At 37.8% G+C, this 27,402-nt stretch overlaps 1 protein-coding gene across 1 annotated transcript in view; it reads left to right on the top strand.

Moving 5' to 3' along the window:
* The window catches only part of LOC110680753 (cell division cycle and apoptosis regulator protein 1-like), a 78,892-nt gene that overhangs the window by 27,258 nt on the left and 24,232 nt on the right, over nucleotides 1–27,402 (top strand). The window contains exons 7-9 of the mRNA XM_021856542.1: nucleotides 23,915–25,240; nucleotides 25,304–25,539; nucleotides 25,619–25,734. Coding sequence (XP_021712234.1) covers nucleotides 23,915–25,240; nucleotides 25,304–25,539; nucleotides 25,619–25,734 — 1,678 coding nt within the window. The remainder of the gene's footprint in view (nucleotides 1–23,914; nucleotides 25,241–25,303; nucleotides 25,540–25,618; nucleotides 25,735–27,402) is intronic.

The following is a 27,402-nucleotide window of genomic DNA, read 5'->3' as shown; positions in this document are numbered from 1 at the left end:
TGCAGCCAAGTCTTGTTCGGCGCGCCATAAGCGCTGCAATTCTAACATAATGTGAGTGACAGCCGTAGTTTACTGCATTCAAACACTCGGTATCCGCACACATTCTCTCTATTATAATGTCGGGGGATGTAGCGAACATGCGATTCCTCACAACAATGAAACGGGGGCAATCGAACACGACTTGCTCCACTGTTTCCTCCACAGCATCACAATTGCGGCACGCAGGAGATTCTGAGTGCCGAACCTATAGTGGTTTCCGCGCTTGTGTATATACACGGTACATGTCACCAACACTACTTAAACATTGCTGGTGGAGAATATAAACAAAGATCAACTGTTCCCAGCAAAATCAAATGGCAGTATTTTCAATCAGCAAATTTGCGCATGTGTTCGTGACACTGCTCGACGAGAGGTCAATGCAGGTTAGCAATTATTTTCTGGCCGAAACTTCCCCATTGTTTTTTTTTCATACCAATCTGACACATTTGGTATTAGCCGATGGGTCCATCGACCTTTAGTGGAGTTATCCCATTCCTGCTGCCAACCTCTGAGCGTTGCCTCTTTACACGCGTTGCGGACTCCTCTGGTACCGTAAAACGGGGCGAATAGAAAAAGTGGGGCGAATAGAAACAAAGCGACCTTTAGTTAAAAATGCGACTATTATGCAATGATAAACTTTAGAAACCTACAGAAATATTTTTTTTTTCATTAGTTCAATAACAACAGAGTATTGCTAAACTATTTTCAAATTAAGAATTTTGCTACATTTCTCATTAAAAATTTGAGAAGAAAATATTGAAATCTCAATCATTTTTGATAGCTTGAAACATCCGCCATTTTGGCTGATTTCAAAAATGATCTAAAATTGAACTTGGTTTCAAAAATTTTATTTTTTTTCTTCACTAAGTAAATACATGTTGATATTTCTTCAAGATGCAGTTAAAAATGTGTTTATTTTCCATTTAAATAAAAAAGTATTGATATTTACTGAACAATGTTTCTATTCGCCCCATTGCGGGGTGAATAGAAACATACAACATTTTCATAAATATTTGTACGATATAATTTTATTTTTTAACAGCGATTGGGGTCTTAGTAAAGGAAGACGCGACCCATATTTAAGACTAATAAAATTGGATTTTATCCACACGGTTTAAGTTGTACACATTCAAACATGTCGGAAAGTGTTTCTATTCGCCCCATTTTACGGTACTTCTTTGGTTGAAGCATTTAACATCTTCCGTGATGGTTCTTTGGTTGAAGCATTTAAGGTGAAGATTAATCGAAACCAAACTTCAAATTTTCAAGAGCACGGATCTGGAGAACCAAACATCCGTTTAAGCTGAAAAGTTAATCGATTGGTCACTAGCTGGTGGTGATCAATCGATTAGGTTTTCAGCTCAAACGAAACGTTCTTCAGATCCGTGCTCTTGAAAATTTGAATTTTGGCTTCGATTTATCTTAACATTAACCTTAACATCTTCCGTGATGATGAGCCCGATGGGCGTCATTCCGGCTATGATGCACACGGCCTTTTTAGATACCGTTCAGTATGCACTACTCTTAAGTACATGATCCTGTACGTGCTTTCCAACCGCTTTAGGTTTCTGCTCGTTCTAAGCGCTTTTGACCAGATTAGTCCTCCCTCATACCTTAGATAGCGCCACGCTTGCCAGGAGCTTGCGTTTGCTGGCAATTACAGCAGAGCTGTTAGACTTCATCCTCGAAAGCGCCGCTATAGCCGTAGATGCTTTTTGACAGGCATATTCAACGTAGTTAGCGAAGTTGAGCTTGTCATCGATCATTACCCCAAGATGCCTAAGGGATCGCTTGGGACTCTATGGTGCAATCACCTACCGAGATAAGCGCCAGTTGCTCGGACTTGCGGTTGTTAACCACCACCACTGGCATGCCAGTCCCAGAGTTGCTCGCTGTCACTATCAGCGCTTAAAATTTGCTGATTTGTATGTCTGAACCAGACGATTATAAAAATCAAATGTACATCGGATTTTTTTCTCGATAGAGATTAGTATTTGATCCATATTTTCATAATCGGAGAGTTTTAAAATATTCTAATCGGTAAAATTTTGATTTTTTACACTTTTCAGCTATTTTTCATACTAAAACCCATGAAAACCTCGTTTTCGGCGCATTTCAGCCAATATAAAAAGTATGGAAAAAAAATCACCGATAGAATATTTTAAAACCTTCCGATTTGTAGTAAAATCCTGTAAAAAAATCATTGGTTTTCAGAAGATATCTGGGAAAAATCTCATCACAATTTTAACCGGTTTCTTGTTAGAGCTTTTGTGAATTTCTGGTTGAAGATATTGAGCAGATTCATAGGAAATCTTATGGGATATAATCGGTTATGGATTTCGCATAGTTGGGATTCTTCAAATTCTAGAGACCTTAAATTAAAACAAATGAGGTCGTGTATATTCTTTAGCTTGACTCCCACCAAATATAAGCAGTACACTTAAATTGATATTTAAGTAAATTTGAAGAAAAAAGTACAGAAAAAGTTTTTGAAAAACGTCTCCTTACTTTTCACTTGCCCCACAGGTGGGCCAAAGTGAAAAAGTTTATCGTTTTGAACAATAAATTCAAAAACTAATAGTTACATTCAATATTTCTATTACCTTTAACATTTGGTTAGGCGTCCCAATGAACAATAACATAAGTAACATGAAAACAAAGAAAATTTTATTATTGTTACTTGAATTTTCTTCTGTTCAGTTATGTTTTGTTGAAATGATTCGACAACATTTCCAATGTTAGTTCTTACATCATGGACAGCAATTGCATTTCTGCTCTGTAGAATTTCCACCGCTCGTTATTTGTTTTTAAGAAAATCGGATATGACGTCGGATAACTCTTCAGAGAAATCAAACAGAATCCTTCAATAAAGTATTTAGAAACTTTTTTTATGTGGATACACCTATACCCCATTTTTATGTTTTGAACTAGCTTTACATAGACATCCCACAAGGTTTCCGTGCGTTCTCTTATATAGGAACTTTTCAATTAACGTCTTCTTTTTAATCGGCTGTCCGAAGTAAACATTATTATCGTAATATTTGATAACCTTTTTTTTTAGAGAAGTTCCATGATTTGGCCATGATAATAGCATTTAACGCTTTGGAGTATAGTGTTTCTTGAATTATCAGCACGTTCTGATGTTCTAGGATAATTGTGAACCTTGTATAATTATGAACCTTGTATAATTATGGCTACCTAAAGAGAAAACACAAATTCAATCTCTAATGAGAAACTTTTCACTTGCCCCACGTGATTAGAAAATTTACAGTGTTTCAATTCAGTTATTTTTAGGTCTATGTAGAATTAATTCTAAAACTTTTTTTATTGTGGTTCAAAACTATCAGAGAGGACAACTTTCGAAATGGTACAGACAATTATTTTCCTCAACTTTTCCCACTGAAAATATTAAAATAAGATTGCACGCCGCCAACTTGTTACGGAGTGATAGTTGGCAGGTTAACTATATTACGCTCTATTATGCAATAAAGGCTGAAAAATCTCAGAAATTTCTTACCTATCGTAATGTTCTCAATGGCCTCAAAGGTTTACGCATGAGTTTAAAACGTTTATTCACATATTCAGTAAAATATACCAATTATTTTCACTTACCCAACTTACCCACTTGCCCCACGCTACCTTACTTACAATATTTGCAATACAATAGTTACAATATTTATGAAAATGCAGTTAACATTCTCTTATGATTAATATTTCAGGAACTTGTTAAGATTTTCCATTATTTGACAATCTATACACTGGATAATCTACATATTGACCATTGCAATGGTGTCTGATATTATGGAACTGCATAAAGTTTTTTAAAAGTGAAAAACAAAAATATTATGCATTTGAAGATACTCCTCGAAATCCGTATTTTGAAAACACATATTTTAAAGGTTTAAACAAATATCACAAACTTTGTGGTAGTTGGTCCCTAGTGATTTATCCTACCTCCGTTCTGGTCACGATCTCAGATTATCGTGATTCGTCAACATTCGTATTGATAAAGTGGAGGGACATGGTTGAAATGGAGTTTAAAAGAAACGAATGTCAGAACAGGTATCCACCGGCGACGCCAAACGGACCAACGTAATGTGGTGTAATTTGGGATTTGTGGATTGAATACTGATATTTTTTGCCAAGCATCAATATGGGTGACTTTCGAGGATAGCGAAACGTAAGAGGGGTTAGGACAAGGTTGTGGATTTACTGGGTAAATCCATCACATTGGGGTTATGACTCTGTGTCTTGTCAGGAATAGGGTCTGATTGGTATGGTAGTATGCAATAGAGTTCGGATTGATAGACAGACTTTGAGGAAAGAAGTTTTGAACGTAAGGCAGCAGCACCTTGGATCTTGGAGGCGCAGGTCTGGAGAGTTGGGCAGCTGTTCATACTAGGTTACATTACGTAGAAAGTGGAATCTGTTTTGCCGTGCACAAATTATGGGAAGTATTTGAAATGTTTTCTTGTTCATATTGGGTAACGCAAGAGAGGATTTTTAGCTCTGCGTTATATTAGGAGGATTTATAGTGCATGGTCTACTGATGACTGTGTATTTTAAGGGTGATCGAATGAAAGCTTTGTTGAGTAAAGTTACCGTTGAATTTTTTGCAGTTCGTAATTGTTTTGAAATGTTTGTCGGACAATAAGAAAATTTTCTAGGGTATTTGTTTGGATGCTAATGCATTATATTGATAAATCTAATTGTTCGTATCACACGCGAAGCATAGCATAACCCAATGTATAATGAAATTAGGTTCGAAGAAAGGATTAATATTTGATCACTTAAACTTTAGGCTGCAAGATATTCTTAATCGTTTTTCTTTTCTTCTGATGTACAGGAATAACTGGTATATTTAGCTAAAATAATGAACAATCATACGCATAGAGCCTACGGGTCATGCAGTTAGGATTGAAATTAAAATAATATTGCGCATTTCTTTCACACCACAGGTTTATCGCAGAAGTTTTTACATGTGCGGAGGCGTTGGTAGAGGTGCGCGATTGCGTCGAGTCGGGTCGGTGTTTTCAGCGGACTCATTTTTCGCAAATCGAAGAATGAGTGCTCTGAGGGCATCAACATGATTCGATGAGGTCCCACACTTTTATTTGCGCTTTGCACTTGTAAATGTCTTACTAAATAGGAATACTTTGTGTTAGGGAAAGTGCAGGAGAATAAAATATAATTCATTAGAATTTTCTGATAGAGGCAGAGTTCACATGTTACTTAGGTATTTAAAAGCAAATGAGAACCACATTAAATAATAGATAAACACTAATGGTCATATTTTTATATTTTCATTTCATCGCGGTCCTCATTGCTCGAGCGGAGACGACAAAACTCGAGGTGGATAGAATCGACGCAACTACGACACGGAAAAGAAAACAGATGAGAAACTATCGATACATTTATTCAACTATAAAAACCACGTTTTAAACGTAATGACTTTATTTCTTCTCGTTTCAGCAATCCAACAACCAAACCATCTCTATCTTTCATTTCCTCTTCGTTACATTTATAGTCCCTCTGGCACTGAATCGAATGACGCATTCCGCTTTTTATTAGCGATGTCTTTGCTGTACGTTGAGCATGGTGTCGGAGGTGATGTGCTGTGTAGAACATCGGATGTTCTACACGGCACGCTACTTCCGGCATTTTTGTTTGGCGTGCGGATAGGCAGTGCTAGTGATGATATGAAGGCCGCTATTCGGTTTAGTGCCAGAGGGACTATATCTATTTAATGTATCTGAAGCTTGTGGGACCGCTTTAATTCCGGCGCCTGCTTGTGGAAGATCCCGGTGTGCTAAACGGTATAGGACATGTTAACGGGGGAGGCTTGGTAGGTCCTCACCCAGCCCGTGTCTAGATGGGCGGATAATTGTCTGCCAGGGTGTGGATTGAGCAATTACAATTACAATTAAACAAATATCACAACTTTCTATACAAACGTCTGGTGCATATGAAGTTACAAAGACCTCGATGTCATCCGGTTTAAAATTTTTAGGCATCCGGGAAAAATCCGGAAATTTGAAAACTGATTTGAATGGACACCCTGATCGCATTCCATAACAGCGGGCTCAGGTTTGAACCTTGAGGTACTCCCGCGGTAATTCGAACGCTTTTCGGCCACTCCTCTGTGTCATACAGTAGAATCCATAAAAAATAGCTTTCTACAAGCTTACATAACTGCACCGATACCTTGAGGCGGTGAAGTGCGTGGGCTATCGCTACCCAGCTTGCGCTGTTGAACGCATTCTTCACATCCAGAGTGACAACTGCGCAGTAACGGATGTCGCTCGTTTTGTGCTCGATTGCCACCTCAGCTGTCTGAACGACCCTCTGGATAGCGCCGACGAGTCATCTGGTGGTTTCCCCGCCTCTGGTTGTAGCACCAATTTACGTTGCTTCCATACATCCGGGAAGATTCCTTGATCTGTGCAGCGTTGCATCGTGGTTCTGAACATGTCCGGATCCGCGTTCACTGTCGCTTTTAAGGCAACATTTGGAATACCATCGGCCCGATCGGGTCCCGGTGCCTTGTTTGACGCGATTTCTTCACGGACGGGAGAATGAGATTTTTTGCGATCGCTGTTTATCGGTGGGAAGTCATCTTGATCAAACAACTCGTCGGATGATTTGATACTGTCGCTATTTGTAATGATTTGCAGCAGGTGCGACACTTGAATTTGGACACTTTGTGCCAGGGTGATACGTTTCGGTTGGCTTGATTTAGGCTGGTGGATGTACGAGACCATAGTGATCTCGTTTTCAATTGTTATGAAACGATGAGATTTGCCTTGATAGATTCATTCTAAGGACTCGCATTCCGTTAGAAATGCCTGGAAAGTAGTGTTTCCACTTCTCATTTCTAATAAAAATAACCTCTCCATAGTTAAGCATGTGGTCGGCGACGGTTGCGTGACTCATCGACGGTTGGAGGACGTGAACCCGGACCGTCACTGCGTCACAATCCGCATAGACCGGAATCCTATACTTCGTGTAATCACAAAGCATTGGTCACTTCCAATTGATAGTGTGCGACGATCTCCTTTGATTTCATCTCTATAAGCACACTGTTGCGAGAGTGATGCACCTGTATGCTCTTGATGTCCGTATATTGGAGCTTTTTTCATGCTCCAATAACTGCTGCACTTTTGTCATATCTGGGCAAACTGTGAGAACACTAAAATCGATCACTTAAGTGTTTTTCCACGCATCGGCCATTTTCCACGAACTGCGAAAGAAAAGCAAGAGGCAATAAGTACGTCCGACGCGATCGATGGCTGACTGTTAACTGGTCACTCTACTTCTCGGTACATTCAAATGTTCAGTGTCGAACTATGTTCTGTTTGCAGCCACCACAGTATTGCAGTATTGTACAGCGCTCCGTTGACTGTTGCATAGGGCCTCCGCATATCATTCCGATACATACGTTCAAGCCGCATTCGTTCACATCATTTCGTTTCCTTCATTAGCCAATGCCGATCTTGGATTTGGTTTCACAAGCTGTTGACATCTCCAAAAACGTTGATTCTTTCCAACTACTCTACTTACTCCATTCGTTGAGAATTGTTGCATATTGATAGGTATTTTTCTGTTACCTACTTCTGCAACTCGTCTGAATAATCACCTCTGTATCTATCCCACATCTATGAAATCTGATAAATTATTTATTTATTTATTTGGTTTATATCAATCAGTTTGATAAAACCTCGCCAACAACATTTCGCCAATTTACTCGGTTCATGGCCGCTTCTCTCCATCCTCGACTGCGACCCACGCTCTCTAGGTCCTGGTGCACCTGGTCAATCCACCTAGCTCGCTGCGCCCCACGCGTTCTTGTTCCGACCGGATTCGTAGCGAACACCATCTTCACAGGGTTGTTGTCCGGCATTCTTGCAACATGCTCTGCCCAGCGTATCCTTCCAGCTTTAGCTACCTTCACGATAATGGGTTCGCCGTAGAATTGAGCGAGCTCGTGGTTCATCCTTCGCCGCCTATAATAAATGCCTTCTGATAAATGCCGCCTATCAATCAGCACATGGATTGTCAGAAGGCAGGCATCGCCACTTGAGCGTTTTATTTTTTTTTCTCAAATCTAGAAACTTTTATCTGCCCCGGCTATCCGAGATCTTTTAGTGCTTCTACATTTTCGTTTACTCTCTTCGCTCTTGCACGGCGACGCCAGCGTATTCTTTAACATGTGCTATATTGCATAGCTTAGCGCGATAGGGGCTGCTGCTCGTTCTATCTATGATGACCTGTTGAATCCTCCGGTCGGTACTACTCTGTCTAGATCCAGATGGTGAAGCTAGCCTACTTCGGCGTTGGAGATCTCCAGAAACCGAGACGCTTCGCTGCTGAATGTAGTTCCAAGATCGGTCCAGCGATTCCCTTTAGAGCATGGCTTCCAGTTCGATGGTGCCCAACGACTCGCTTCTCTCCATTCTCGACTGTGACCCGCGCTCTCCAGGTCCTGGTGCAAATGGTCAAACCGATTGTACCCCGTTTGGCATAAAGTCGTTTGGCATAATGGTCATTTGGCATAATGGTCGTTTGGCATAATGATTGACTTAAAATAAATATGGGCCTTTTTAAGCTTTTGCCGAGATCAACATCAACCGAGCCCATAGCAAAAAAGTTTTGGTAGGTTATAAACAAGCCGTGGTGTCCGTTCAGAGATTTTCCAGCTAAGAATTACAAAAAATGGTTTATGACATTAGAGAGCGTTTCCTAAATAAAACTCGTGGACGGGGTCTCTACATCTCAGAACATAGAGTGTCTTTTGAGCTTGTTGCGATATACATATTTTGAAAACAGTAAAATGGCAAAAAAAAAGTTCGCAGTTAGTCATCAAGGGAACGCTCATAAATATTTCGCTGCAGATTCTACTCTATCCCAGTCTGGACGTAACACTTGATAAAAGAAATGATTTTGTTGCAAAATATCAAAAGCTCTTATCCAAAGATCTATCAATGCGATTTAATGCAAAAAAGCCTATATACGAGAGCAGATTATTTTTTCGTTTGAAATGTTTAAGGCTCTAATGCAAAAACATCTTTTCACAGCATAGCTCAAATGATCAACACATATTTTAAAAGAAATATTTGTGGCAAAACTTTTCAACGGTTCAATATAAATTCTAATTTTGGAAGTGTACATCAAAAATATCGTCTATTATCGAGAGAAGGGAAATTTGTGATTGAAATAATATTTTTTCCAGCATATCTCGGAAGGGGATCACGCGTTGCCCCAAAAAAAGTATATGTTGAATATTGGCAGGTTCTAAAGTAATTATCACTCTTACAAAATCTGGCAAGAATTGATAGAACAGAAAAATATAAAAAGGTTAACATTTGGCTGCTTTACTAAATAATAAAATTTAAAAACAGTATAATACAAAGAACAGCCTATTTTAAAAGAAGGCAAAATTATAATTAAATCAATAGAAGAATGGACGCCAAAAATTATTGCGGCATAATAAAACGAAAAGACGTAAAAAAGTGCGTTCAGAATCATCTAAGTGATTGTGCTAGTTTTTTCCCGAATGACTGGTTTCCCCGAATTATGTTGACGAGAAAGAACAATGAACAGTCAGAAAATATTCTGTTGTTCTCGGCTATACACATGTTGGTAAAAATGCGGAGAACGGTAAAACTCGAATGAACCGCCAATCAAATGAAGAAGGATGCATATTAGAGTAAGTTCGTTCACCTTCCTGAAATGCCCTCCCTTGGTTATGCGACCTTGCCGCGATGGGAGGGCATAATCCATTAGCCCATATGATGGAAACCAAAGGCGTAACCTGTAGTGGTGGTATCACATTTTGGCACTTTTTGCTTAAAGCCGCGTCATAATTCATATGGCATAGACGCAATAATATCTCGGATGTGATCCAACGGACATTCTGCGTCATTGATAGAATTGATGCCCATTTCAAATAATTAATCTATTCGAAGTGGACATTAATACTATTGGTGACGTTCAGTTTGCCTTTTGCTAACCAGAATGATCCGTAGCCACTCTTACTATTAGCTAGTTAGATACATCTTTATCATATACGACGTAGGGAATACATAGGAACTCTTAGGAAAATGACTAGTAGATTCACTGAGTAGAAATAAGTGGGCGACAATCTTATTTTAATATGGTTTTTACATTGCCATAATAAGAAATACCTCTTTTGTAACAGCGGTATAAATAATCTAATTCCAGCTTCATTTTCGCAAAATTTACAAGTAGAAAGTAGGCGTTGTGAAGCATTGCATTTGCCACCGAAAAGTGAATCATGTAGGAGACTGTAATAGAAGCCTAAGGTAACTTTACTCTTCAATATTCACTATAAAAATGACTATGGAAAGTAAAACGCTGAGATCGATCATTAGGGTTCACTTGCTAGTTTCGAAAAATTGTTGAACAGACAAGGAAAGCGACTTTTTTCTTTAAGGATATATGAACGTAATGACCAATATACACTTTTAACAACAAAAATAAAATTAACTAGAACTCTTACTAAACAGCCTAATTTTGTTAAAACTTGACGACAATTGACATTTAAGACTCTAATCTTACGTAAAAGACAGGAGTAATCAGAATAGCACTTGAATGACAAATTATTCAAAACCATTTCGACTAGACAGTATTAGTAATGACACTACTACACTACTATTTCAAAACAAATTCTGATGGAGCTGCTGATTTTCACAATGCTTCCTTTTCTCAGAAGCAATGGAATATGGGCACTTTTCAAAAAACTACCACGTCACAATACTAATAAAAAAACAGTGTTCATGTGGGCGCCATTGCCTAGTCCGTCTGAGTATTGGTCCTGGTAGAGGGGAAACTTGGCAAAAGCCAGACCGAGGTTCAGCCTTGACAAGTTAAGCTGTCAGGCAGCTCCAACTGAATACCATACAAAAAAAAAAAAGTTCGTTCACCTTCCTGAAATGTATAAAGTTACGAAAATTATGAGTGCTAACAACTTTTCGGGGAAGTGGGCTAGTCAGGAAAACTGGATATTGGGCTACTAGCATTCTGGGAACTGGCGTTCGGGGAAACAACATTCGGGGAAAAGTAGCACAACCCATCGAAGTAACTGCAGTAATCGATTTCTCTTTTCGCTGATAATTTGAGCAGATCAATGTTATCGATTGCCGCCCTTTTGTCAGTTGGAAACAAAAAAAAAAATACTTAAAAATATAGCTCCAAAGAACAGCCTATGCTTTAAAGGAAGGAGAAATTTATCGAAATTTAAATCAACAGTTTTTATACCTATAATTATGGTTACAATATATTTAGAAAAAAAACAATTAAAAGAAAGGGTAAATTTGTGCTAAATACAGTGACCCCACGCAGTTGAATCACCCACAATTTATGAATCAGCTGATTTCAAAAGACAAAATTATTATCAAACTTGTCACCAAACATCACAAAATTATTTTTACACATAGTTTCTTATCAGTAAAAATAATTCTGTGATGTTTTGTGACAAGTTTGATAATAATTTTGTCTTTCGAAGTCAGCTGATTCATAAATTGTGGGTGATTCAACTGCGTGGGGTGACTGTATATAAAAATCTTCAGTGCAAAAATTTGTTCCAAAAGCGAAACTCAAAGTATTAATATTTGAAAGACGGATAATTTCTGGATAAAAATTAAAATACTATTGGCAATAACTTTCCTAATATGCTTAAAATTACTCAAGAGCAAATGATTGTTGAATAAAGTGTCATTTTGTATCAATTGACTCCAAAACAAGCCTAATGTCTTCAGAAAGATTCAATAAAAACGTAACACGAAAAATTGAGAAATTCTTGGTTCAGACTCATTATGCCAAACGACTATTATGCCAAACGACCATTATGCCAAACGACATACCACCGGTCAAACCACCTAGCTCTCTGCGCCCCACGCCTTCTTGCTACAACCGGATTCGAAGCGAGCACCATCTTTACAGGGCTGTTTTCCAGCATTCTTGCAACATGTCCTGCCCAGTGTATCCTTCCAGCTTTAGCCACGTTCTGAATACGGGGTTCGCCGTAGAGTTGGGTGAGCTCGTGGTTCATCCTTCGACGCCTTCGTTTTATGATCGTTTTGTACACCGTGCATTTGGTGCGGGAGTGAATATTTCTCGACCGCAGTTTCACTTGGAATTCTTAGTAGGCCCGACTTCCACAGATGATTTGCCTTCGTATTTCCCGACTAGCGTTCTTCTCAGCCGTCAACAAGAATCCGAGATAAACGAACTCGTCCACCAACTCGAAGGTATCTCCGTTTATCGTGACACTACTTTCTAGACGGGCTCTGTCGCGCTCAGTTCCGCCTACAAGTGTGTACTTTATTTTTGACGAAATCACCGGACTGGTGGTTTGATTCGCGTTTCAGACGGGTGAACAATTCTGCCACCGTTTCCATGTTCTCTCCCAGTAATAATCATGTCGTCCGCAAAGCAAACAAATTGTCCAGATCTCGTGAATATCGTGACTTGACTGTTAAATCCGGCTCTCTGTATGACACCTTCTAGTACTATATTGAACAGCAGACATGAAAGTCCATCACCCTTTCGTAGCCCTCGGCGAGACTCGAACGAACTCGATACCGTCCATCGTTGCTTAACCCTTTACCGGCAGGTTCAGTTTTAACAACAAAAAAATATTCAAACAGCGATAACTTTTTTGTTTTTCGATATTTTTGCACAATTTTTCACAAGCCCTCAAACAACTCTTCTATTTAAAGAATCTGTGTTGATATTGATCATTGGGCATTTTTTTTCCGGAGATATTCAGATATTTCTTGGGGGACCGACATTTTCCTATAATTTACGTAAATATCTCAGTCTACAGAATTTTTCTCATGATCGCTTGTTCGCTGTTTGAAACAACACTGCAATGAGAGTCTGTTGGGAAAAAATGAAGCAAATTAGTGCAGCAATGAACATTCTTGTTTCTGGTAATAATCAGGCCGTATGAAGATCATGAAAACTTCGAAAAACATCATTTTGAATTTTCAAATTTTTTGAAGAAAACTCAAACGATTTGTATGATTTTTTCAGAGGAGCTCTTTATTACCTAACATTGTATAGCCCACATTTTAGTTTTTGGATAAATTGACTATGGGAGTGGCGAACTCGCCCAGGGCGAAAAGCCACTATAATAAAGATAAAAAAAAAAAAATTGACTAAAAACAAAATGGCGGCCGAAGAAATTTTATATGGGGAATGTAGGTCACCCAAGGAACATCTGAATATCTTCAAAACCATATGACCAATGATCAATACTGATACAGATTCTAAAAATAGAAGAGTTTTTTGAAGGCTTGTGAAAAAAATTGTGCAAAAAAGTCGAAAAACAAAAAAGTTATCGCTGATTGAATGTTTTTGTGGTAAAAAATGATGCTGCCAGTAGAGGGGTTAATCAATCTTGTGAGCTTCCCGGGAAGCTGTTCTCGTCCACGGTCAATAGTGTCTTATGCCGCCGTGAAATCGTTCAACAGTTGGTACGTAGCGACCTGGTACTAACGACATTTCTGGTGGATTAGCCGCACGGAAAAGATCTGATCCGTTGTCGAGCGGCTGTTGAAGACACCTGCTTGATAACTTCCCACGAACTCGTTTGCTATAGGTGGTAGATGACGGAAGATAATCTGGGACAGCATTTTGTAAGCGGCATTTAGAATTGTGATTGCACGATAATTTTCCCATTCCAGTTTGTCGCCATTTTTGTAGATAGGGCATATAACGCCTTGTTTCCACTCCTCCGGTAGCTGTTCCGTTTCCCAGATTCTGACTATCAGCCAACCTCTCCGGGCCCATCTTGATGAGTTCGGCTCCGATACCATCCTTGCCAGTGGCCTTGTTGTTCTTGAGTTGTTGTATGGTACCCTTAACTTCCCCCATCGTGGGAGCAGGTAGGTTTCCACTGTCCGCTGTGCTGACGTTACCATCACCTTCGCTGTCCTGACCTTGTGTGCCTGTGTTATTTGAACCATTCGGGTGTTCAAGCTAGTGCTGCTTCCACCTTTCGATTACCTCGCGTCCGTCCGTCAGGATGCTCCGTGGCACGCAGTCTTTGCGGGATTCGTCGAGCTTCTGATTGAACTCTCGCGTTTCTTAAGAACGTTACAGCAACTCCTTCATATTCCAAGCTGCGCTTTTTGTCCAAGAATTGAGATATGTCTTACTCCCAGAATTCCTCAGCCGTGGAATGTTTCCCAAACCTTGTGACCATTTACCGGTGCAATTTCGCGATCTACTCGACTAGTCCCCGTCTCGAAATTAGTCGATTAAGTACCGAAATCGGCCCCTCAATTTTGGGTGCAGAATTACTTCCGGTTTGCATACTACGATACGCTCGGTCTAGTCCCTGGCGATGCAGCTAGCCTACTCTGAACGCAGACGAAGGTTTCCTTTATACCATGACCCCACAGTTATGGATCAAATAGTGTGGAGTCCAACCTATGAAATTCAATAAAACGACATGGAAAACGTAAAATTGTAATTTAAAAGCACGAATTGAATCGTTTCAAATTGGAACATCGATTAGTAAACTGTTTTGAATATAATATTTACATAGGAGTGCATAAAAGTTAAAAATTGTATCGGTTTCTGAAAACCATATTATGGATCAATTTTCATATTATGGATCAAATTGTGACAAATTACGGATCAGTGCGCAAAATTAAGAGATTTTCAAATCAATGTATCTGTATTGCATAATTTAGCAAAAGTTAACTATGTGTCACATATTACTGCAAAAAAATAGCAGTGTTAGAGCTGGAAATAAGGTAAAATGCCCTTTTTTGTAACACTGCATTGTAGTAACTGTGACATGAACTGTTTTCGCTCCACATCAAGTTTTCCACCCATTTTTGTTTGCTAAAAATGAAATTTACAAACCTTGATGTTTTATTAGTTTTATCCTTAGTGCTATTGTCTGAAAATGACGAATCCAATGCTTAAAATGGCAGAAATCTACATTCTTTGGAAGTGATCCATAACCGTGGTAAACAATCATTTCAAGGTCCATATTATGGATCACTAGTTAGAAGTGCTAATATTCGGTATTTAGAATCAACAATCAAGAAAAATGTTTTCCAAAAATGAATTCATACTAAATCGAAGCGAGCGAACATGTTTTATGCTATGACATTTGAGATTTTACCACCTGTGGGAGCTTATGAACGCTGACGGCACTTCTTACAGAAAACGACTATATAATGATAGCTGTGTGGCACCAACTAAACATTTGTCTAATACACCTTTAATTAGCGGTTGAATGTTGTGTTTAACATTACAAATGGTAGATGACAAATAATATAACATGGGAAAAATATGTTTTACGTCAACTTTTATGTTTTGAGCGAGTTATCCAATGTTGAACGCCAAAGTGATCCGGCACTGTGGGTGATCCGTAACTGTGTGGGCATGGTATTATCTCTATAATAGACTGATTTGTCGAGTGCCGGACCGTTCCGACGATCCCAAGCGCTACTCTCTGCGTCTCGTCCCGCTATCTGCTCGTCAGTTACTCTGTAAGCAGGACATTGGGCGGTATGAATAAAAAGCGTTGAACTTTACTACATGTAGCATCTACTCAAAAACAAAATCCACAAAGTTTACTTCACTTTTGGTATGAATAAAAACCTTTCGAATACCTACTAGTAATCCTTTATAAGAGAGATTCGCGGAAGCTGACATTTCTGTCAAAGTGTGAGCCAATCTAGCAGCGAGAGCTGTCAAAGTGTGAGCCAAACGGACATGCGTTATGTTTGTTTTGAACTTTTCTTGAAGAGTAATGTAATTCGCTTGAAATTATTTCGGTAAAAGTAATTTTGCATGAAGCAAAAAAATGAATTATTTTTCTTTTTTAAATTTTTGTCAATGCGATTATTAGTTGTTGATTTTTTCGGCTGTTTATTAGTTTGGATATGTAGCTCAAAGATCTATACTTTCGAACATGAGCAGTGACTGATGCTGCACGTTAAGAAAATTCTATTCAGAGTGCAGAGTTATGCTGCACGTTAAGAAAATTCCATTCAGAGTGACACTTAAAATCAATAAAATCATGCATAGGGTAGTCGGGGCGGTTTGGCCAATGGGGTGGAATGAGCACCCCTTAAAAACTGCATAAGTTCTTGAAATTTCATCTAAAATAACATGCAACCCCAAAGCTGACAAGGAAATGAAGCCATAGACACGCTGCAAGTCAGTGTTCTAAACTCAAGGAAAAAGAAAAAAATGAAGTTCGAAAAAACTGCCCATATTGTCCCGAATGGCACTTTCAAATTTTATCATTTTAGAATGATAAAATATGACTGTAGAATGTTTTTAAAATTTAATCTTTTTGCACTGAGTGTTTACGAATGCTAAAAATTTACAATTGTAGTGAAAAAACAAATTGAATTTTTAGATTATATGAGATAATTTTACAACCAAAAATAGGGTGCTCATTTCACCCCATCGGTAAAAAATCGACTTAAAAAATGACATTTTTTGAAAAATCTCTCATTCATTCGAAAATCTTATAAGACAACAAAAATCATACAGATCTAGTGTATTTGTCTAAGAATGGCTGGAAATCCAAAGTTTCCATAATATTTTCAGCACTTCTATCGACTTTTTCTTAAGGTGACCAAACTGCCCAACCTTCCCCAATATGCAAAATTTGTCGAGTATGGACACTAATTCATGTAAATTATGTAATTTTACACGATTTGAATTATAAATTTGCGAGATATCTAGCACTGACTCTTTATGTGCATGTGAATTTTATAATGATGATTACGAAGATTTTTCTGAGAATTTTGAAATTTTGGCTAAAAATCTGTGTCCTATAAAGAGATCTTGAGATTACAGCAACATAAAATTATGAAATTACTAGCCTTTTTTTGGGTTCCAGTACTGAGATTTTGATGTAAAATCTGAAAATCTCAGAAATACCTTCTTAAAGATACTAAAATAATTTTTAAAGATCAATAATCGAATCAGATTGCGGATTTTTAATATTGCCACAAGAAATCCAGAAAGCCTTAAATAGTCCCAAAATTATTATGTATAACAAATCTAGAATGTATCGGAATCCCAGAATTTCAGTAAAAAAATCAGAAATTCCAAAGGAAATCCGAGAATCTTGGATAACACAATTCTCACATAAAGTTCAGTACCGTCAGACGGGGCTACTTTTGATTCCGGGGGCTACTTTGGACACTCACGTTTTTGATTTATTTCCAGCATAAATATTAATCTGAGCCATTTTGTGTCTTCAGCACTTTTATTAACCAATTTATGTTCAACAATTAGGCATGAATATTTTTTGGAACAACATCAACAATAACAGGATAAACAAGAAAATATATCAAAAAAGTCCAAACAAATATTCACAAGCTACAAAACATTTGCTATGTAAACATTGTATGAATTTTCCACATATCGTGGAAAGTTGTTGGAAACATCACAAAACTATCGAATCGTCATGATTCAAAGAAATTTGTGATAAATTTATGTTGAAAGTTGTTTTTTAGAAAAATAAATGATCAAATGTCTTAATTTTACGACTAATATTTAATTATAAAGTGTTGGTTTCTTTATTTTACAACACAATAATAAATAAACAAAGGATTAAGAACAGTCAATAATTGTAAAACATATATATTTCAATTCGTACAAACAGTAAACTCACAACATAATCCTTAAAAATATTGTTCAGTCATATTTTACATGAATCTGCTATACAAAGCAATGGCATAATTCAACTGCTAAAATAAACTACTCTTACGTCATCTCAAAACTATTAAGAGCCAAAATGCATCTGACAAAAGCAAACTTTTATTGTTTATGATCTTGTGAATCATTATTCTTATACTTCATGGATTGTATTTGGAATAAAAATTACTTTTAGTTACAGGAATTAATTAGATTCTTCTACATATCGTTCATATAACATAAAGAATCAGAACGAATATTTCTGTACAAAGCTAATTGTTCATCGCAGTACTTGGTAGTTACACAATTCGTTTGCATCAACTTGAACTATCAAGCATAAATCGTTATTTATTAGCTGACATTTAAAAGGAAGTAAAGTTGACATATCATCATGCAAACTAAAAATTATGAATAGCATGTTTTTGTTAAAAGTATTGTATAGGTAAGTGTAGTTTTTTTTTTCAAGCTTTACAATTTTCTAAATTATGTATATCATTGAAAAACATTCGAAAACATCACAATGAACGATAATCAATAGAATCAGTCTGAAATTTATGATGAAAAATCATTTTACTATCAAAACGTATTAATTTCTAAAAGTGTCCAAAGTAGCCCCATTTTTGTCTTGAAGGACACATTTTTTTCGCTATTCAAGCAACTTTTTTATTTATTGATGGATTTGCCTCATATTTTGCACATTGATTACTTACAAATACAACTTAAATATGCGCAAGAATTATCGAAATCTATCCATTATTCACAGAGCTACAAATCCTCAAAGTTGAATGTCAAATAAATGTCAAAAGAAGCCCCGTTTGACGGTATTACTTAATAAATACCTGAATTGCCAAAATTCATAATTTCACGGTCATTTTACCGGAATCTCAAAACTCTTATTGAAATCTTAGACTTCACGGAAATCTCAAAATTATAGCATCCGAATTTTCACGGTTTCGTAACGAATTAACTAAATTAGAATGAAAATTGCCCGATTACAAAAATGTCTGATGCTGCACGTTAAGAAAAGTCTATTCTGAGTGCAGCGTAAAATCAATAAATTCGTGCATATAAATGGGATGCCAAATTTGTCACGTATTCATACGACAAATCATGTGAAAATATGAATATTACTACATTCCCGCTATTCATCGCGTAATCGATCATGAACACAAATTCATGTAGGTTATATAACTTTACACGATTTGAAGTGTAAATTTGCGATAACCATTCCCTTTATGCGCATGTGATTTTTATAATGATTTAACAACAAGATTTTTTCTGAGAATTTTGGAATTTTAGCCAGAAATCTGTATCCTATGAAGGAATTTTGAGATTACAGCAATTGTGGAATTATAAAGTACCTAACATTTTCAAGATTCCAGTACTGAGAATAAAATAGCGGTAGAATTTTGAGCTTCCTCTGTGAATAATAAAAAAAAAACAACATGTTGAACTCCGATGATGGATATGGAATTCTTAGGATTTCTGTGGTATTCTCATTATTTCCATAGGTTTCCTGGAATTATCCCTGGAATTCTTAGAAATAAAAATAAATTCATACAATAGTGGTTGAATTAAGGATTTTCTTTTACAGTTTTGCATTCAGACATTCAAAGGATTATACTATAATTGAAGATTTCCTCTGAAATCCAAATGGAATTGGAAATCAAAGGTATCAAAAGTTTACAAGAATTCCAAAGATTCGGACCAGAGTTTGCAGGAATATCACTGAAATCTCAGAGATTCTTTCAGAAATACCGTCTTGAAGATACCAGATCTCTCAAATAAATTCAAAATTCCTTACCGAAATATCAAAATTTGTACGGAAATCTCAAAATACTTTTCGAAATATCAAAGCTGACTTTACTACATGTAGCATCTACTCAAAAACAAAATCCACAAAGTTTACTACACTTTTGGTACGAATAAAAAACCTTTCGAACATGTAGTACCTACTTACCAGTGTTGGCAGATTCACACTCAATTCTCAATCAATACACTCTCCCGTGAGAGCAAACTCATTAAAGATCTGCTGCGTAAATCTTTGCTTGAGATTTTGATGCAAAATCACTCAATCAACTCAAACCGTAAAAAATGATTCAATAGCAAAATCCGTCAAAAACTCGTGAAACCCGAATGTTGTTGTTTATTTTAGAAAGGATTACTATAATTTAACCAGACTAACAAGAAATTATTGCCGTGTGTGAGTAAACTGTGGAAATACGAGACAATGAGTCAAAAAGGTGAGCCAACTCATCCATGATTGTATGACTGCTGAGTTGGGTGATTGCTCGGACACTATGATTTTCACCATCAAAGTTTACACTAAACCCACAGAATAGCCAAGGGGTGCTTCGTATGTCAGCACATGCCTTGTGGGTTCAATCTTTGCATGATGACAGCGTATGAAGCATATTTGCGAGATCATAGGTCATTTCTATAAACTCCTTCTTGATCAGCGCCATAGATCGATTCGCCATATGTCGCCGTCTATGTTGCAAAAGCGGTTGCTCGTATTCAGATGAAAATGTCTTCGAGAATTCAACGCGTTTATAGTTCTTTACAATTTCTTTGTCAGCTCGAAGGTTGAAGTGTGCTCTAAGGTACAGTCAACTCTCCCTTACTCGACCTCTGTATCTCAATATCTAGTTGGAGGACCATAGTAAAATTTAGTGTTCATGGCTACCTCGATGGTCCCTTGAATCGCATATTTGCACTGTTTTAGTATTCTGTAACAAGGTATCTCCCTAACTCGATGGTCCCTTCATTATCGAATTATAGAGAGATGACTGTACATCATATCTTGTGGCTGCTTCTCGTGCGCTCATTTGCCTTAAGAGCATCATGTTTACAGCACTTTATAAGGCCTCAAAGGATCGAAAGTTGTTTATGCTTTATTTTTGTTGCTGTTTGTTTGTTGTACCCTACATTTATGAAAAAGCGAATTATAAATAAGATCCCAGTTATTAGGTTAACATTTCCGGTCATAGAGGACAAGAGGTGTTCGGCCATAGAGGACTTGCAATGGTTTACAAAAAAGGTTGCTTTTCTTTAAAATTCTACATTTTCTAATAAATTTTGCATTGTGATTGATGCAAAACTTACTGAAGTCAACGTACGAAGACAATTCAGCTTAAATTATAAGAAACATATGTGGCTACACTTGTATGAAATTTTATCGTTTCACATTTTTTTGGTAGATTGTATCAGAGTGAAACTTTTAGGTGGGGATTGCTCATCAAACCTTCCGGTCCGCCTCATAGTTACGTACTATTTGGTGCTGGGTGTAGTTCTTGTTTTTCCAGCTGTATCGAAAAGCATGAGCCATAGTCTTTGGCATACAATTGGATCTTTCTTTAGCAGAAAAGAACCGAAATGTCTATCGACGACCGGTGATTGCTAGCAGATATAGTGGAGAGCTTGTCTTGATACGTTCATCGCTTCAAGCTAGTTGAAAAACTGAATACACTGATTGCCTGTCGATCAGAGCCGAACTAGGCATAGATCGTATACATACATCTGAATCTACATGTCTCCGATGTATTACATCGTTCCAGGTGGGAGTTATCTGATATGTGAATATGGTACCATAACAGAATTTTCCATCTGAATGAAGTAATAAATCATAATATTCCGCAAACTGTATCACACATCTACAGAATGTATTGCGTGAAGTTAAGACACAGCAGAGTATTGGGTACACAGGACCAAGTCCCTGCCGGGTAGCGCGAAACTGATGAGCGATAGACAATAGAATCAACAACACTGCCATAAGGGATAGTAAGCATGTGACTATTGTCGAAACTATGATTAGGAGGCAAATCAACATCCCAAGATCAATTTTTTGTTACAACCCAATGTAGATATTATTAAATTAGGCTGTAGAAAATGATAAATATCTGATCACTTAGGAATGTGTTGCAAGGTAATAAATGCTCGTAGTCTGTTTTCTTCGAATACATATGTATAAATTGTTAAAATTGCCGAAGCATACGCGGAATTTATTAAACGGATTATGAAATTAGGACTGAAATCATAATGATGATAGATTATCAACTTTCCTTTCGTCGTGCTATTTGTTACCGTTAGAATCACCAAACTGATTGGTTTCCCACTACATACACCAATACAACAGCACGAAAACTGAAGTATTATAATCGCGCGTTGAAACTTATTCAATATCCATATATTACATTAATAAATTCTTGTATACAGCTGGTATAAATAACAGAATCATCAACAGAAAAACAGGATGCTTGTTTTATTAAACATACTCAATCTGCACCTAAAATCTCGGATCCAAATAGTTTCCTAAATAAAAATTGTGTCTAAATAAAACGTGTAGGCCAACAAAACATAATTGAGTAGGAGTTTACAAGTTACTTAGGGACTTGAAAGCACATGAAAAGCAGTTTAAATTAATCTATTAGTAGATCAACACTAATGCTCACATTTTTATATTCTCATTTCATCATGGTCCTCATTGCTCGAGCGGAGATGAACACCCTGGAGATGGAAAAAATCGACAGCGCTACGATAAGGAAACGTAACAGATGAGAAACTATCGATACATTTATCAATTATAAAACCCCGTTTTAATGTTAACACTTTGTTTCTGTTTTTTTCGTTTCAGCAATCAAACAACCGAACCAACTCTACTATCTTTTCATTTCTTCTTCGTTATACTTATAGTCCCTCTGGCACTGAACCGAGTGGTGCGCCTTCCGCTTTTATTAGCGCTGTCTTTGCTGTACGTTGAGCATGGTGTCGGAGGTGGTGTGCTCTGTAGAACATCTGATGTGCTACACGGCACGCCACTTCCGGCATTTTGTTTGGCGTGCGGGATGGGCAGTGCTGGTGATGAGGTGGAGGGCGCTATTCGGTTTAGTGCCAGAGGGACTATATCTATTTAATGTATCTGAAACTCGTGGGACCGCTTTAATTCCGGCGCCTGCTTGTGGAAGAACCCGGTGTGCTAAACGGTATAGGACATGTTAACGGGGGAGGCTTGGTAGGTCCTCACCCAGCCCGTGTCTAGATTGGCGGACAATTGTCTGCCAGGGTGTGGATTGAGCAATTACAATTACAATTGTATCAGAGTGAAACTTTTAACAGCTACTGTTTGTTTACGTTTGGACATGAAAACGTCATAGTTTGTATACACTGCAAAAATTTGTTTTGGTATAATCCTGGAATACTAAAATCTTAATATCATTATTCGTTTTTGGAAAATTCAAACTGTCCGGGCATAGAGCCTGTCCGGCCATAGAGGATTTCCCCCTATGATTTTTCAACAAACTATGAATGGTTCGTCACTGTAAGTGTCGGCATAAACTCTTATTCATAACTTTTTTGTTTTACAATTTTTTATATAAAATCCCTTACCTATATTTTTATAAATAAAAAAAGCTTTGAATGGTTCGGTCTGTGTGTCTGTGCTAAAGTGGAGACTTGCAAAACTTTCATTTTATTCAAAAGACTTTGAATGGTTCGCCACTGTAAGTGTCGGCATAACAATATTATGTGATGGTCAAGCCAATCGATTTTTTTTTCAATTTGAGTAAAATATCCTAACAGCTGTAGGAATGTTGCTTTTAGCTGTTTGTTCAACAAACTTTGAATGGTTTGTCACTTCAAGTAACGACATTATTTTCTCTTATTTGAACATTTTTCATGTCAATTGAAAATATTATATTCCTAAGTATGTTTATATCTCACAAATAATCGTTTATCATGGTCTAATCGCTTATCAAAGTGAATCCTGTGACCCAACGATCCTTTGTGGAAACACGATCTCCAAATAGCAAAGGTTACACACTAACATTCCTTCCCTCAATCCCACCTGACTGCAAGGACGTGGCCGGCGCCGTTATTGACCATGTATAAATAGAGGCACTGAATTATGCACACTGAAGAAGATTGTAGCCAATCCCAGCCGAACTTCTAGTTGATTCTTTGTGCATATTCACTAACTTCGGTCAATCACGGAATAGCAATCGATATGTTTAGTCAGTCTAAGCTAAGCTAAGCTTGTAGGATACGATGAGCCTTTGATAGAACATGTGCGTTTCATGAGAACGGACAGCTGTTTCGCACCTTCCATTGCGTTACGTCGAGTCTCATAATCTACCCGTTTAATTGAGATGACAAATTTTATCTTTTTTTTTTCTAGGTGTAAAGAATACCCTCTGCACAAGATTGGCCAAGGCTCTCAAGCAGGAAAAAGCAAACGCTGAAGGTAAAGATGGCGAGGACAAAACCCCGAGTAAGGACAAGGAAGCCGAAAAGGCAACTGACGAAACGGAAGCCAAGCCGGAGTCAGATAAACCTGCTGAAAAGGAAGACGAGGAATTCGAAACAATGGATAACGTCGATATGTCCGAGGTAACCGTAATTGACGAGTACGACTCCAAGTCTGAAGAAAAGGCCATTGATGAGGCCAGTAAGAAACCGGAACCGACCAAGCTTACTGAAAAAGAACGTCAGCTCTTGGAGAAACGTTATTCATTGCCAGAGCAGCCCCATATTATCGTTCATCCATCAAGAACGGCTAAATCAGGTAAATTTGATTGCGCGGTTATGTCACTGTCGGTTCTGTTGGACTACCGTCCAGAAGATTCCAAAGAGCATTCATTCGAGGTGTCCTTGTTCGCGGAACTGTTCAATGAAATGTTGACTCGTGACTTTGGGTTCAACATTTACAAAGCCCTTCATATGCTACCATGTAAGAAGGAAGATGAACCTAAAAAAGAGTCTACGACTGAAGAGGCGAAAGAAGATGATGACAAGAAGGTGAACGGTGATGGAGCTAAAGATAAAGAGAAGAGCACCGAAGAAAGCACAAAGTCAAAGGACGATAAAGATGATAAAGAAAAAGAACGTGCTCGCGATCGTGATTCACGTAAGAGGTCTCGCTTTGACGACGCATCTGAAGAGGAACGACGTCGCAAGGAGAAGGACAAAGAGAAGGAGAGGGAGCGGCTTAAATATTACACCGCAGATCGCGATCTTTTGCTATCGTTTACCTACTTTGACATAAGCCATTGCGGTTATATATTCGACAAAGATGTTGAAGATCTCTTCTATACTCTTGGCTTGAAACTTTCTCGGTCCCAAATTCGCAGACTGGTAAGCAAAGCTGTTACCAGGGATTCACTCTACTATCGTAAATTGACGGACAAGGTCAAGGAAACCACTGAAGATAACAAAGAAGTCAATGATAAGGAAAAGGATGCGGAAGAGAAGGAACCAGCAACTGAAGGCACCGAAGATGCTGGTACCGCTTCGGTAAAGGCAGAGAAAGCTGAAATTGTTGAGCTAACCGAAGCCGAGCTAGAGGAACTTGCCACTGGTAATTGCAACATTGTGGAACAACTGAAAACTAATCTTCAGAGTGTTCTTGCAAATGAAGCAGCGGAAGGGACTGATGATCCTCCGGTTAAGAAGATTAAACTCGAGCCTTTGAAAGATGAAAGCGATATACCCGAGACCAACCATGGTAAGTTTGGCATTGAGCCGTTGACGTTTGATAATTGTAATTGCCTTATCTCCTACTCCATAGGTTTGGTGTTGCATAACGGAGGTGTCCTCGACATTCCCAAGCTTTTGGAACAAATGAGGCGCACCGAGAAAGCACGCGAAGACACTGAACAGCTGTTGATTGACCTGCGTCGGCAGAACACGGATCTAACGAAAAGCCAAAGCCGTTCCAACGAGAGAGTTAAAGATCAAGCCGCCGACATTAAGAGTCTCACTCGCAAGCTTGTGGATGCCGAGCAGAATCTTCGCGATATAACGGTATGCTGAGGTTTTTGTAAAAATATATCGAATGGTTAATATTTATTTGTTCGGTGTTGTACCATTTCTTTTCTTACAGAAAAAGTCAAATGAATATTTTTCGACTTTGTCCAACGTTTACGATCGCGTTAGCGTTGTGATGCATCGTGCTGATCCCAAGCGTTCTTCGTCGATTTCTTCGTCACGACGTGGCAGGTAAGTTAACACAAACGAATTTTCGTCAATAACATGCGATCCCGTTGTCTGAAGCAAGGGCTTGTAATATTTATTGATTTATTATTATTTGTAATAATTATTGCGACGTAAGACATTGTCTTTTAAATTACCACAAGCTGACTTCAAACTGGAATTCCTATTGGAGTATAGCATAGCAGCTTGAAGCAACATATTTCTTACTTTGTTCATTACGTGCAGTTACGGTGCTTAATTTACCGTTATTATCGACCAAGCCATCAAAACTTTAAACGCCAGATGGCTAATAAACCTATTTACACCACTGGGCAGATTTTGCAAAAAAATACTTAAAAGTTTCAAGTGCCCTTTTAAAAGTGTAACCGTCAAAATCGTTGATTTTCAATACATTAACAACGTTTGAAATGCTTTCAATTACAATTCAATTTTATGAAAATCTACTAACCTAATCTGCCCATACTCGCAATACAGTCCCATTAAGAAAATCATCATGTCGAGAAAAACGCAATTGAACATTATTGCAAAAGTTTTCGCAACGCCGCTGCAGGCAGCAGAAAATCCTAGTGGCACTACTCAATACATCATCACAAGAGTTTAAGAAAATGATCAACTACTGAAATATTGTTAATTCGATTGTTTTTTGTGTACAAATTAAAGATACTTGCAGGTGGGACTCGTTATCCGAGTACTTTTTTCATCACATTCAAATATACTCGCATACAAGTCCCATTACTTGGGACTCGCTTACTATGTTATCGCGCACCTTGACACATTAGTTGCCAAGTTTTCTATAGATTCCACAGCATTTTTCCTTTTTCTATTAGTGCTTTCATCTTTTAATTGCAATATTATACAATAAAATACTACTTATAAAATATAAAACAATACGGTGGTGATAGTGACAGCCCTGAGGACATTCCTGGGTTCGATGGAAGCGTTGCGGCCGGCCAACAGGAAAAGTACTTTGAATTCAACTGCAGCACGTTTGTGTTGGATCTGAAACACATGTACTCAGGCGGGTAAGTTGTGGTTAGTTTCGGCAAAGCTGTTGGACATTTCTTAAATATCCATAATGCTGCTTTCTTATTGGACCTTCTTATTTCTCAGCATTTGAACATACCAGTGGAGATGTGCCTTTTCTTATGTTGGCCCAAAAGCCTCCCTCTCCATGTTGTTGGAAGCTAAACCTACCGGAGATTTAATTTAAAATTGGCCAGAAGTCGAATGTTATAACAGCTATAGGTTTGACTTGGAGGGAAACTGTTTCATTTTTTTTAATTTAGAGTCTTATAATGATTAGACATGTTTCTACCACTTATCTCACCAGAAGCATTGTGGAAAAAAAAATCAAGTTATGTCAAGCAGAACATATTTTTTTATGAAATAAAAATGGTTTAAAACATTGTAATGTGTAGTCTTTCTTTTTCTTATGGGATGAAAACTACGCTGCAAGATTAAATAAATCATAACAGGAATAGTTTTGCTTGAATTTCGTTGTAATCTTCTGGTGGGACTCTTATGCGAGTACTTTCAATATGGGACGCACATGATTTGGTATTTTTTTCACATTTTGTCCATACAAAGATACAACTTTAAGTGTGATACCATGAAGTACACTAATAATAAACATGATTCATGACGAAAACTCAAAAGTGATGAAAATTCAAATGG

This window comes from Aedes aegypti, unplaced genomic scaffold (genome assembly GCF_002204515.2).
Source record: "Aedes aegypti strain LVP_AGWG unplaced genomic scaffold, AaegL5.0 Primary Assembly AGWG_AaegL5_hic_scaff_1776_726_PBJ_arrow, whole genome shotgun sequence".
Classification (NCBI taxonomy): domain Eukaryota; kingdom Metazoa; phylum Arthropoda; class Insecta; order Diptera; family Culicidae; genus Aedes; species Aedes aegypti.
Note: the sequence above shows the minus strand (reverse complement) of the source record. Positions and strands in the feature narration are given on the sequence as shown.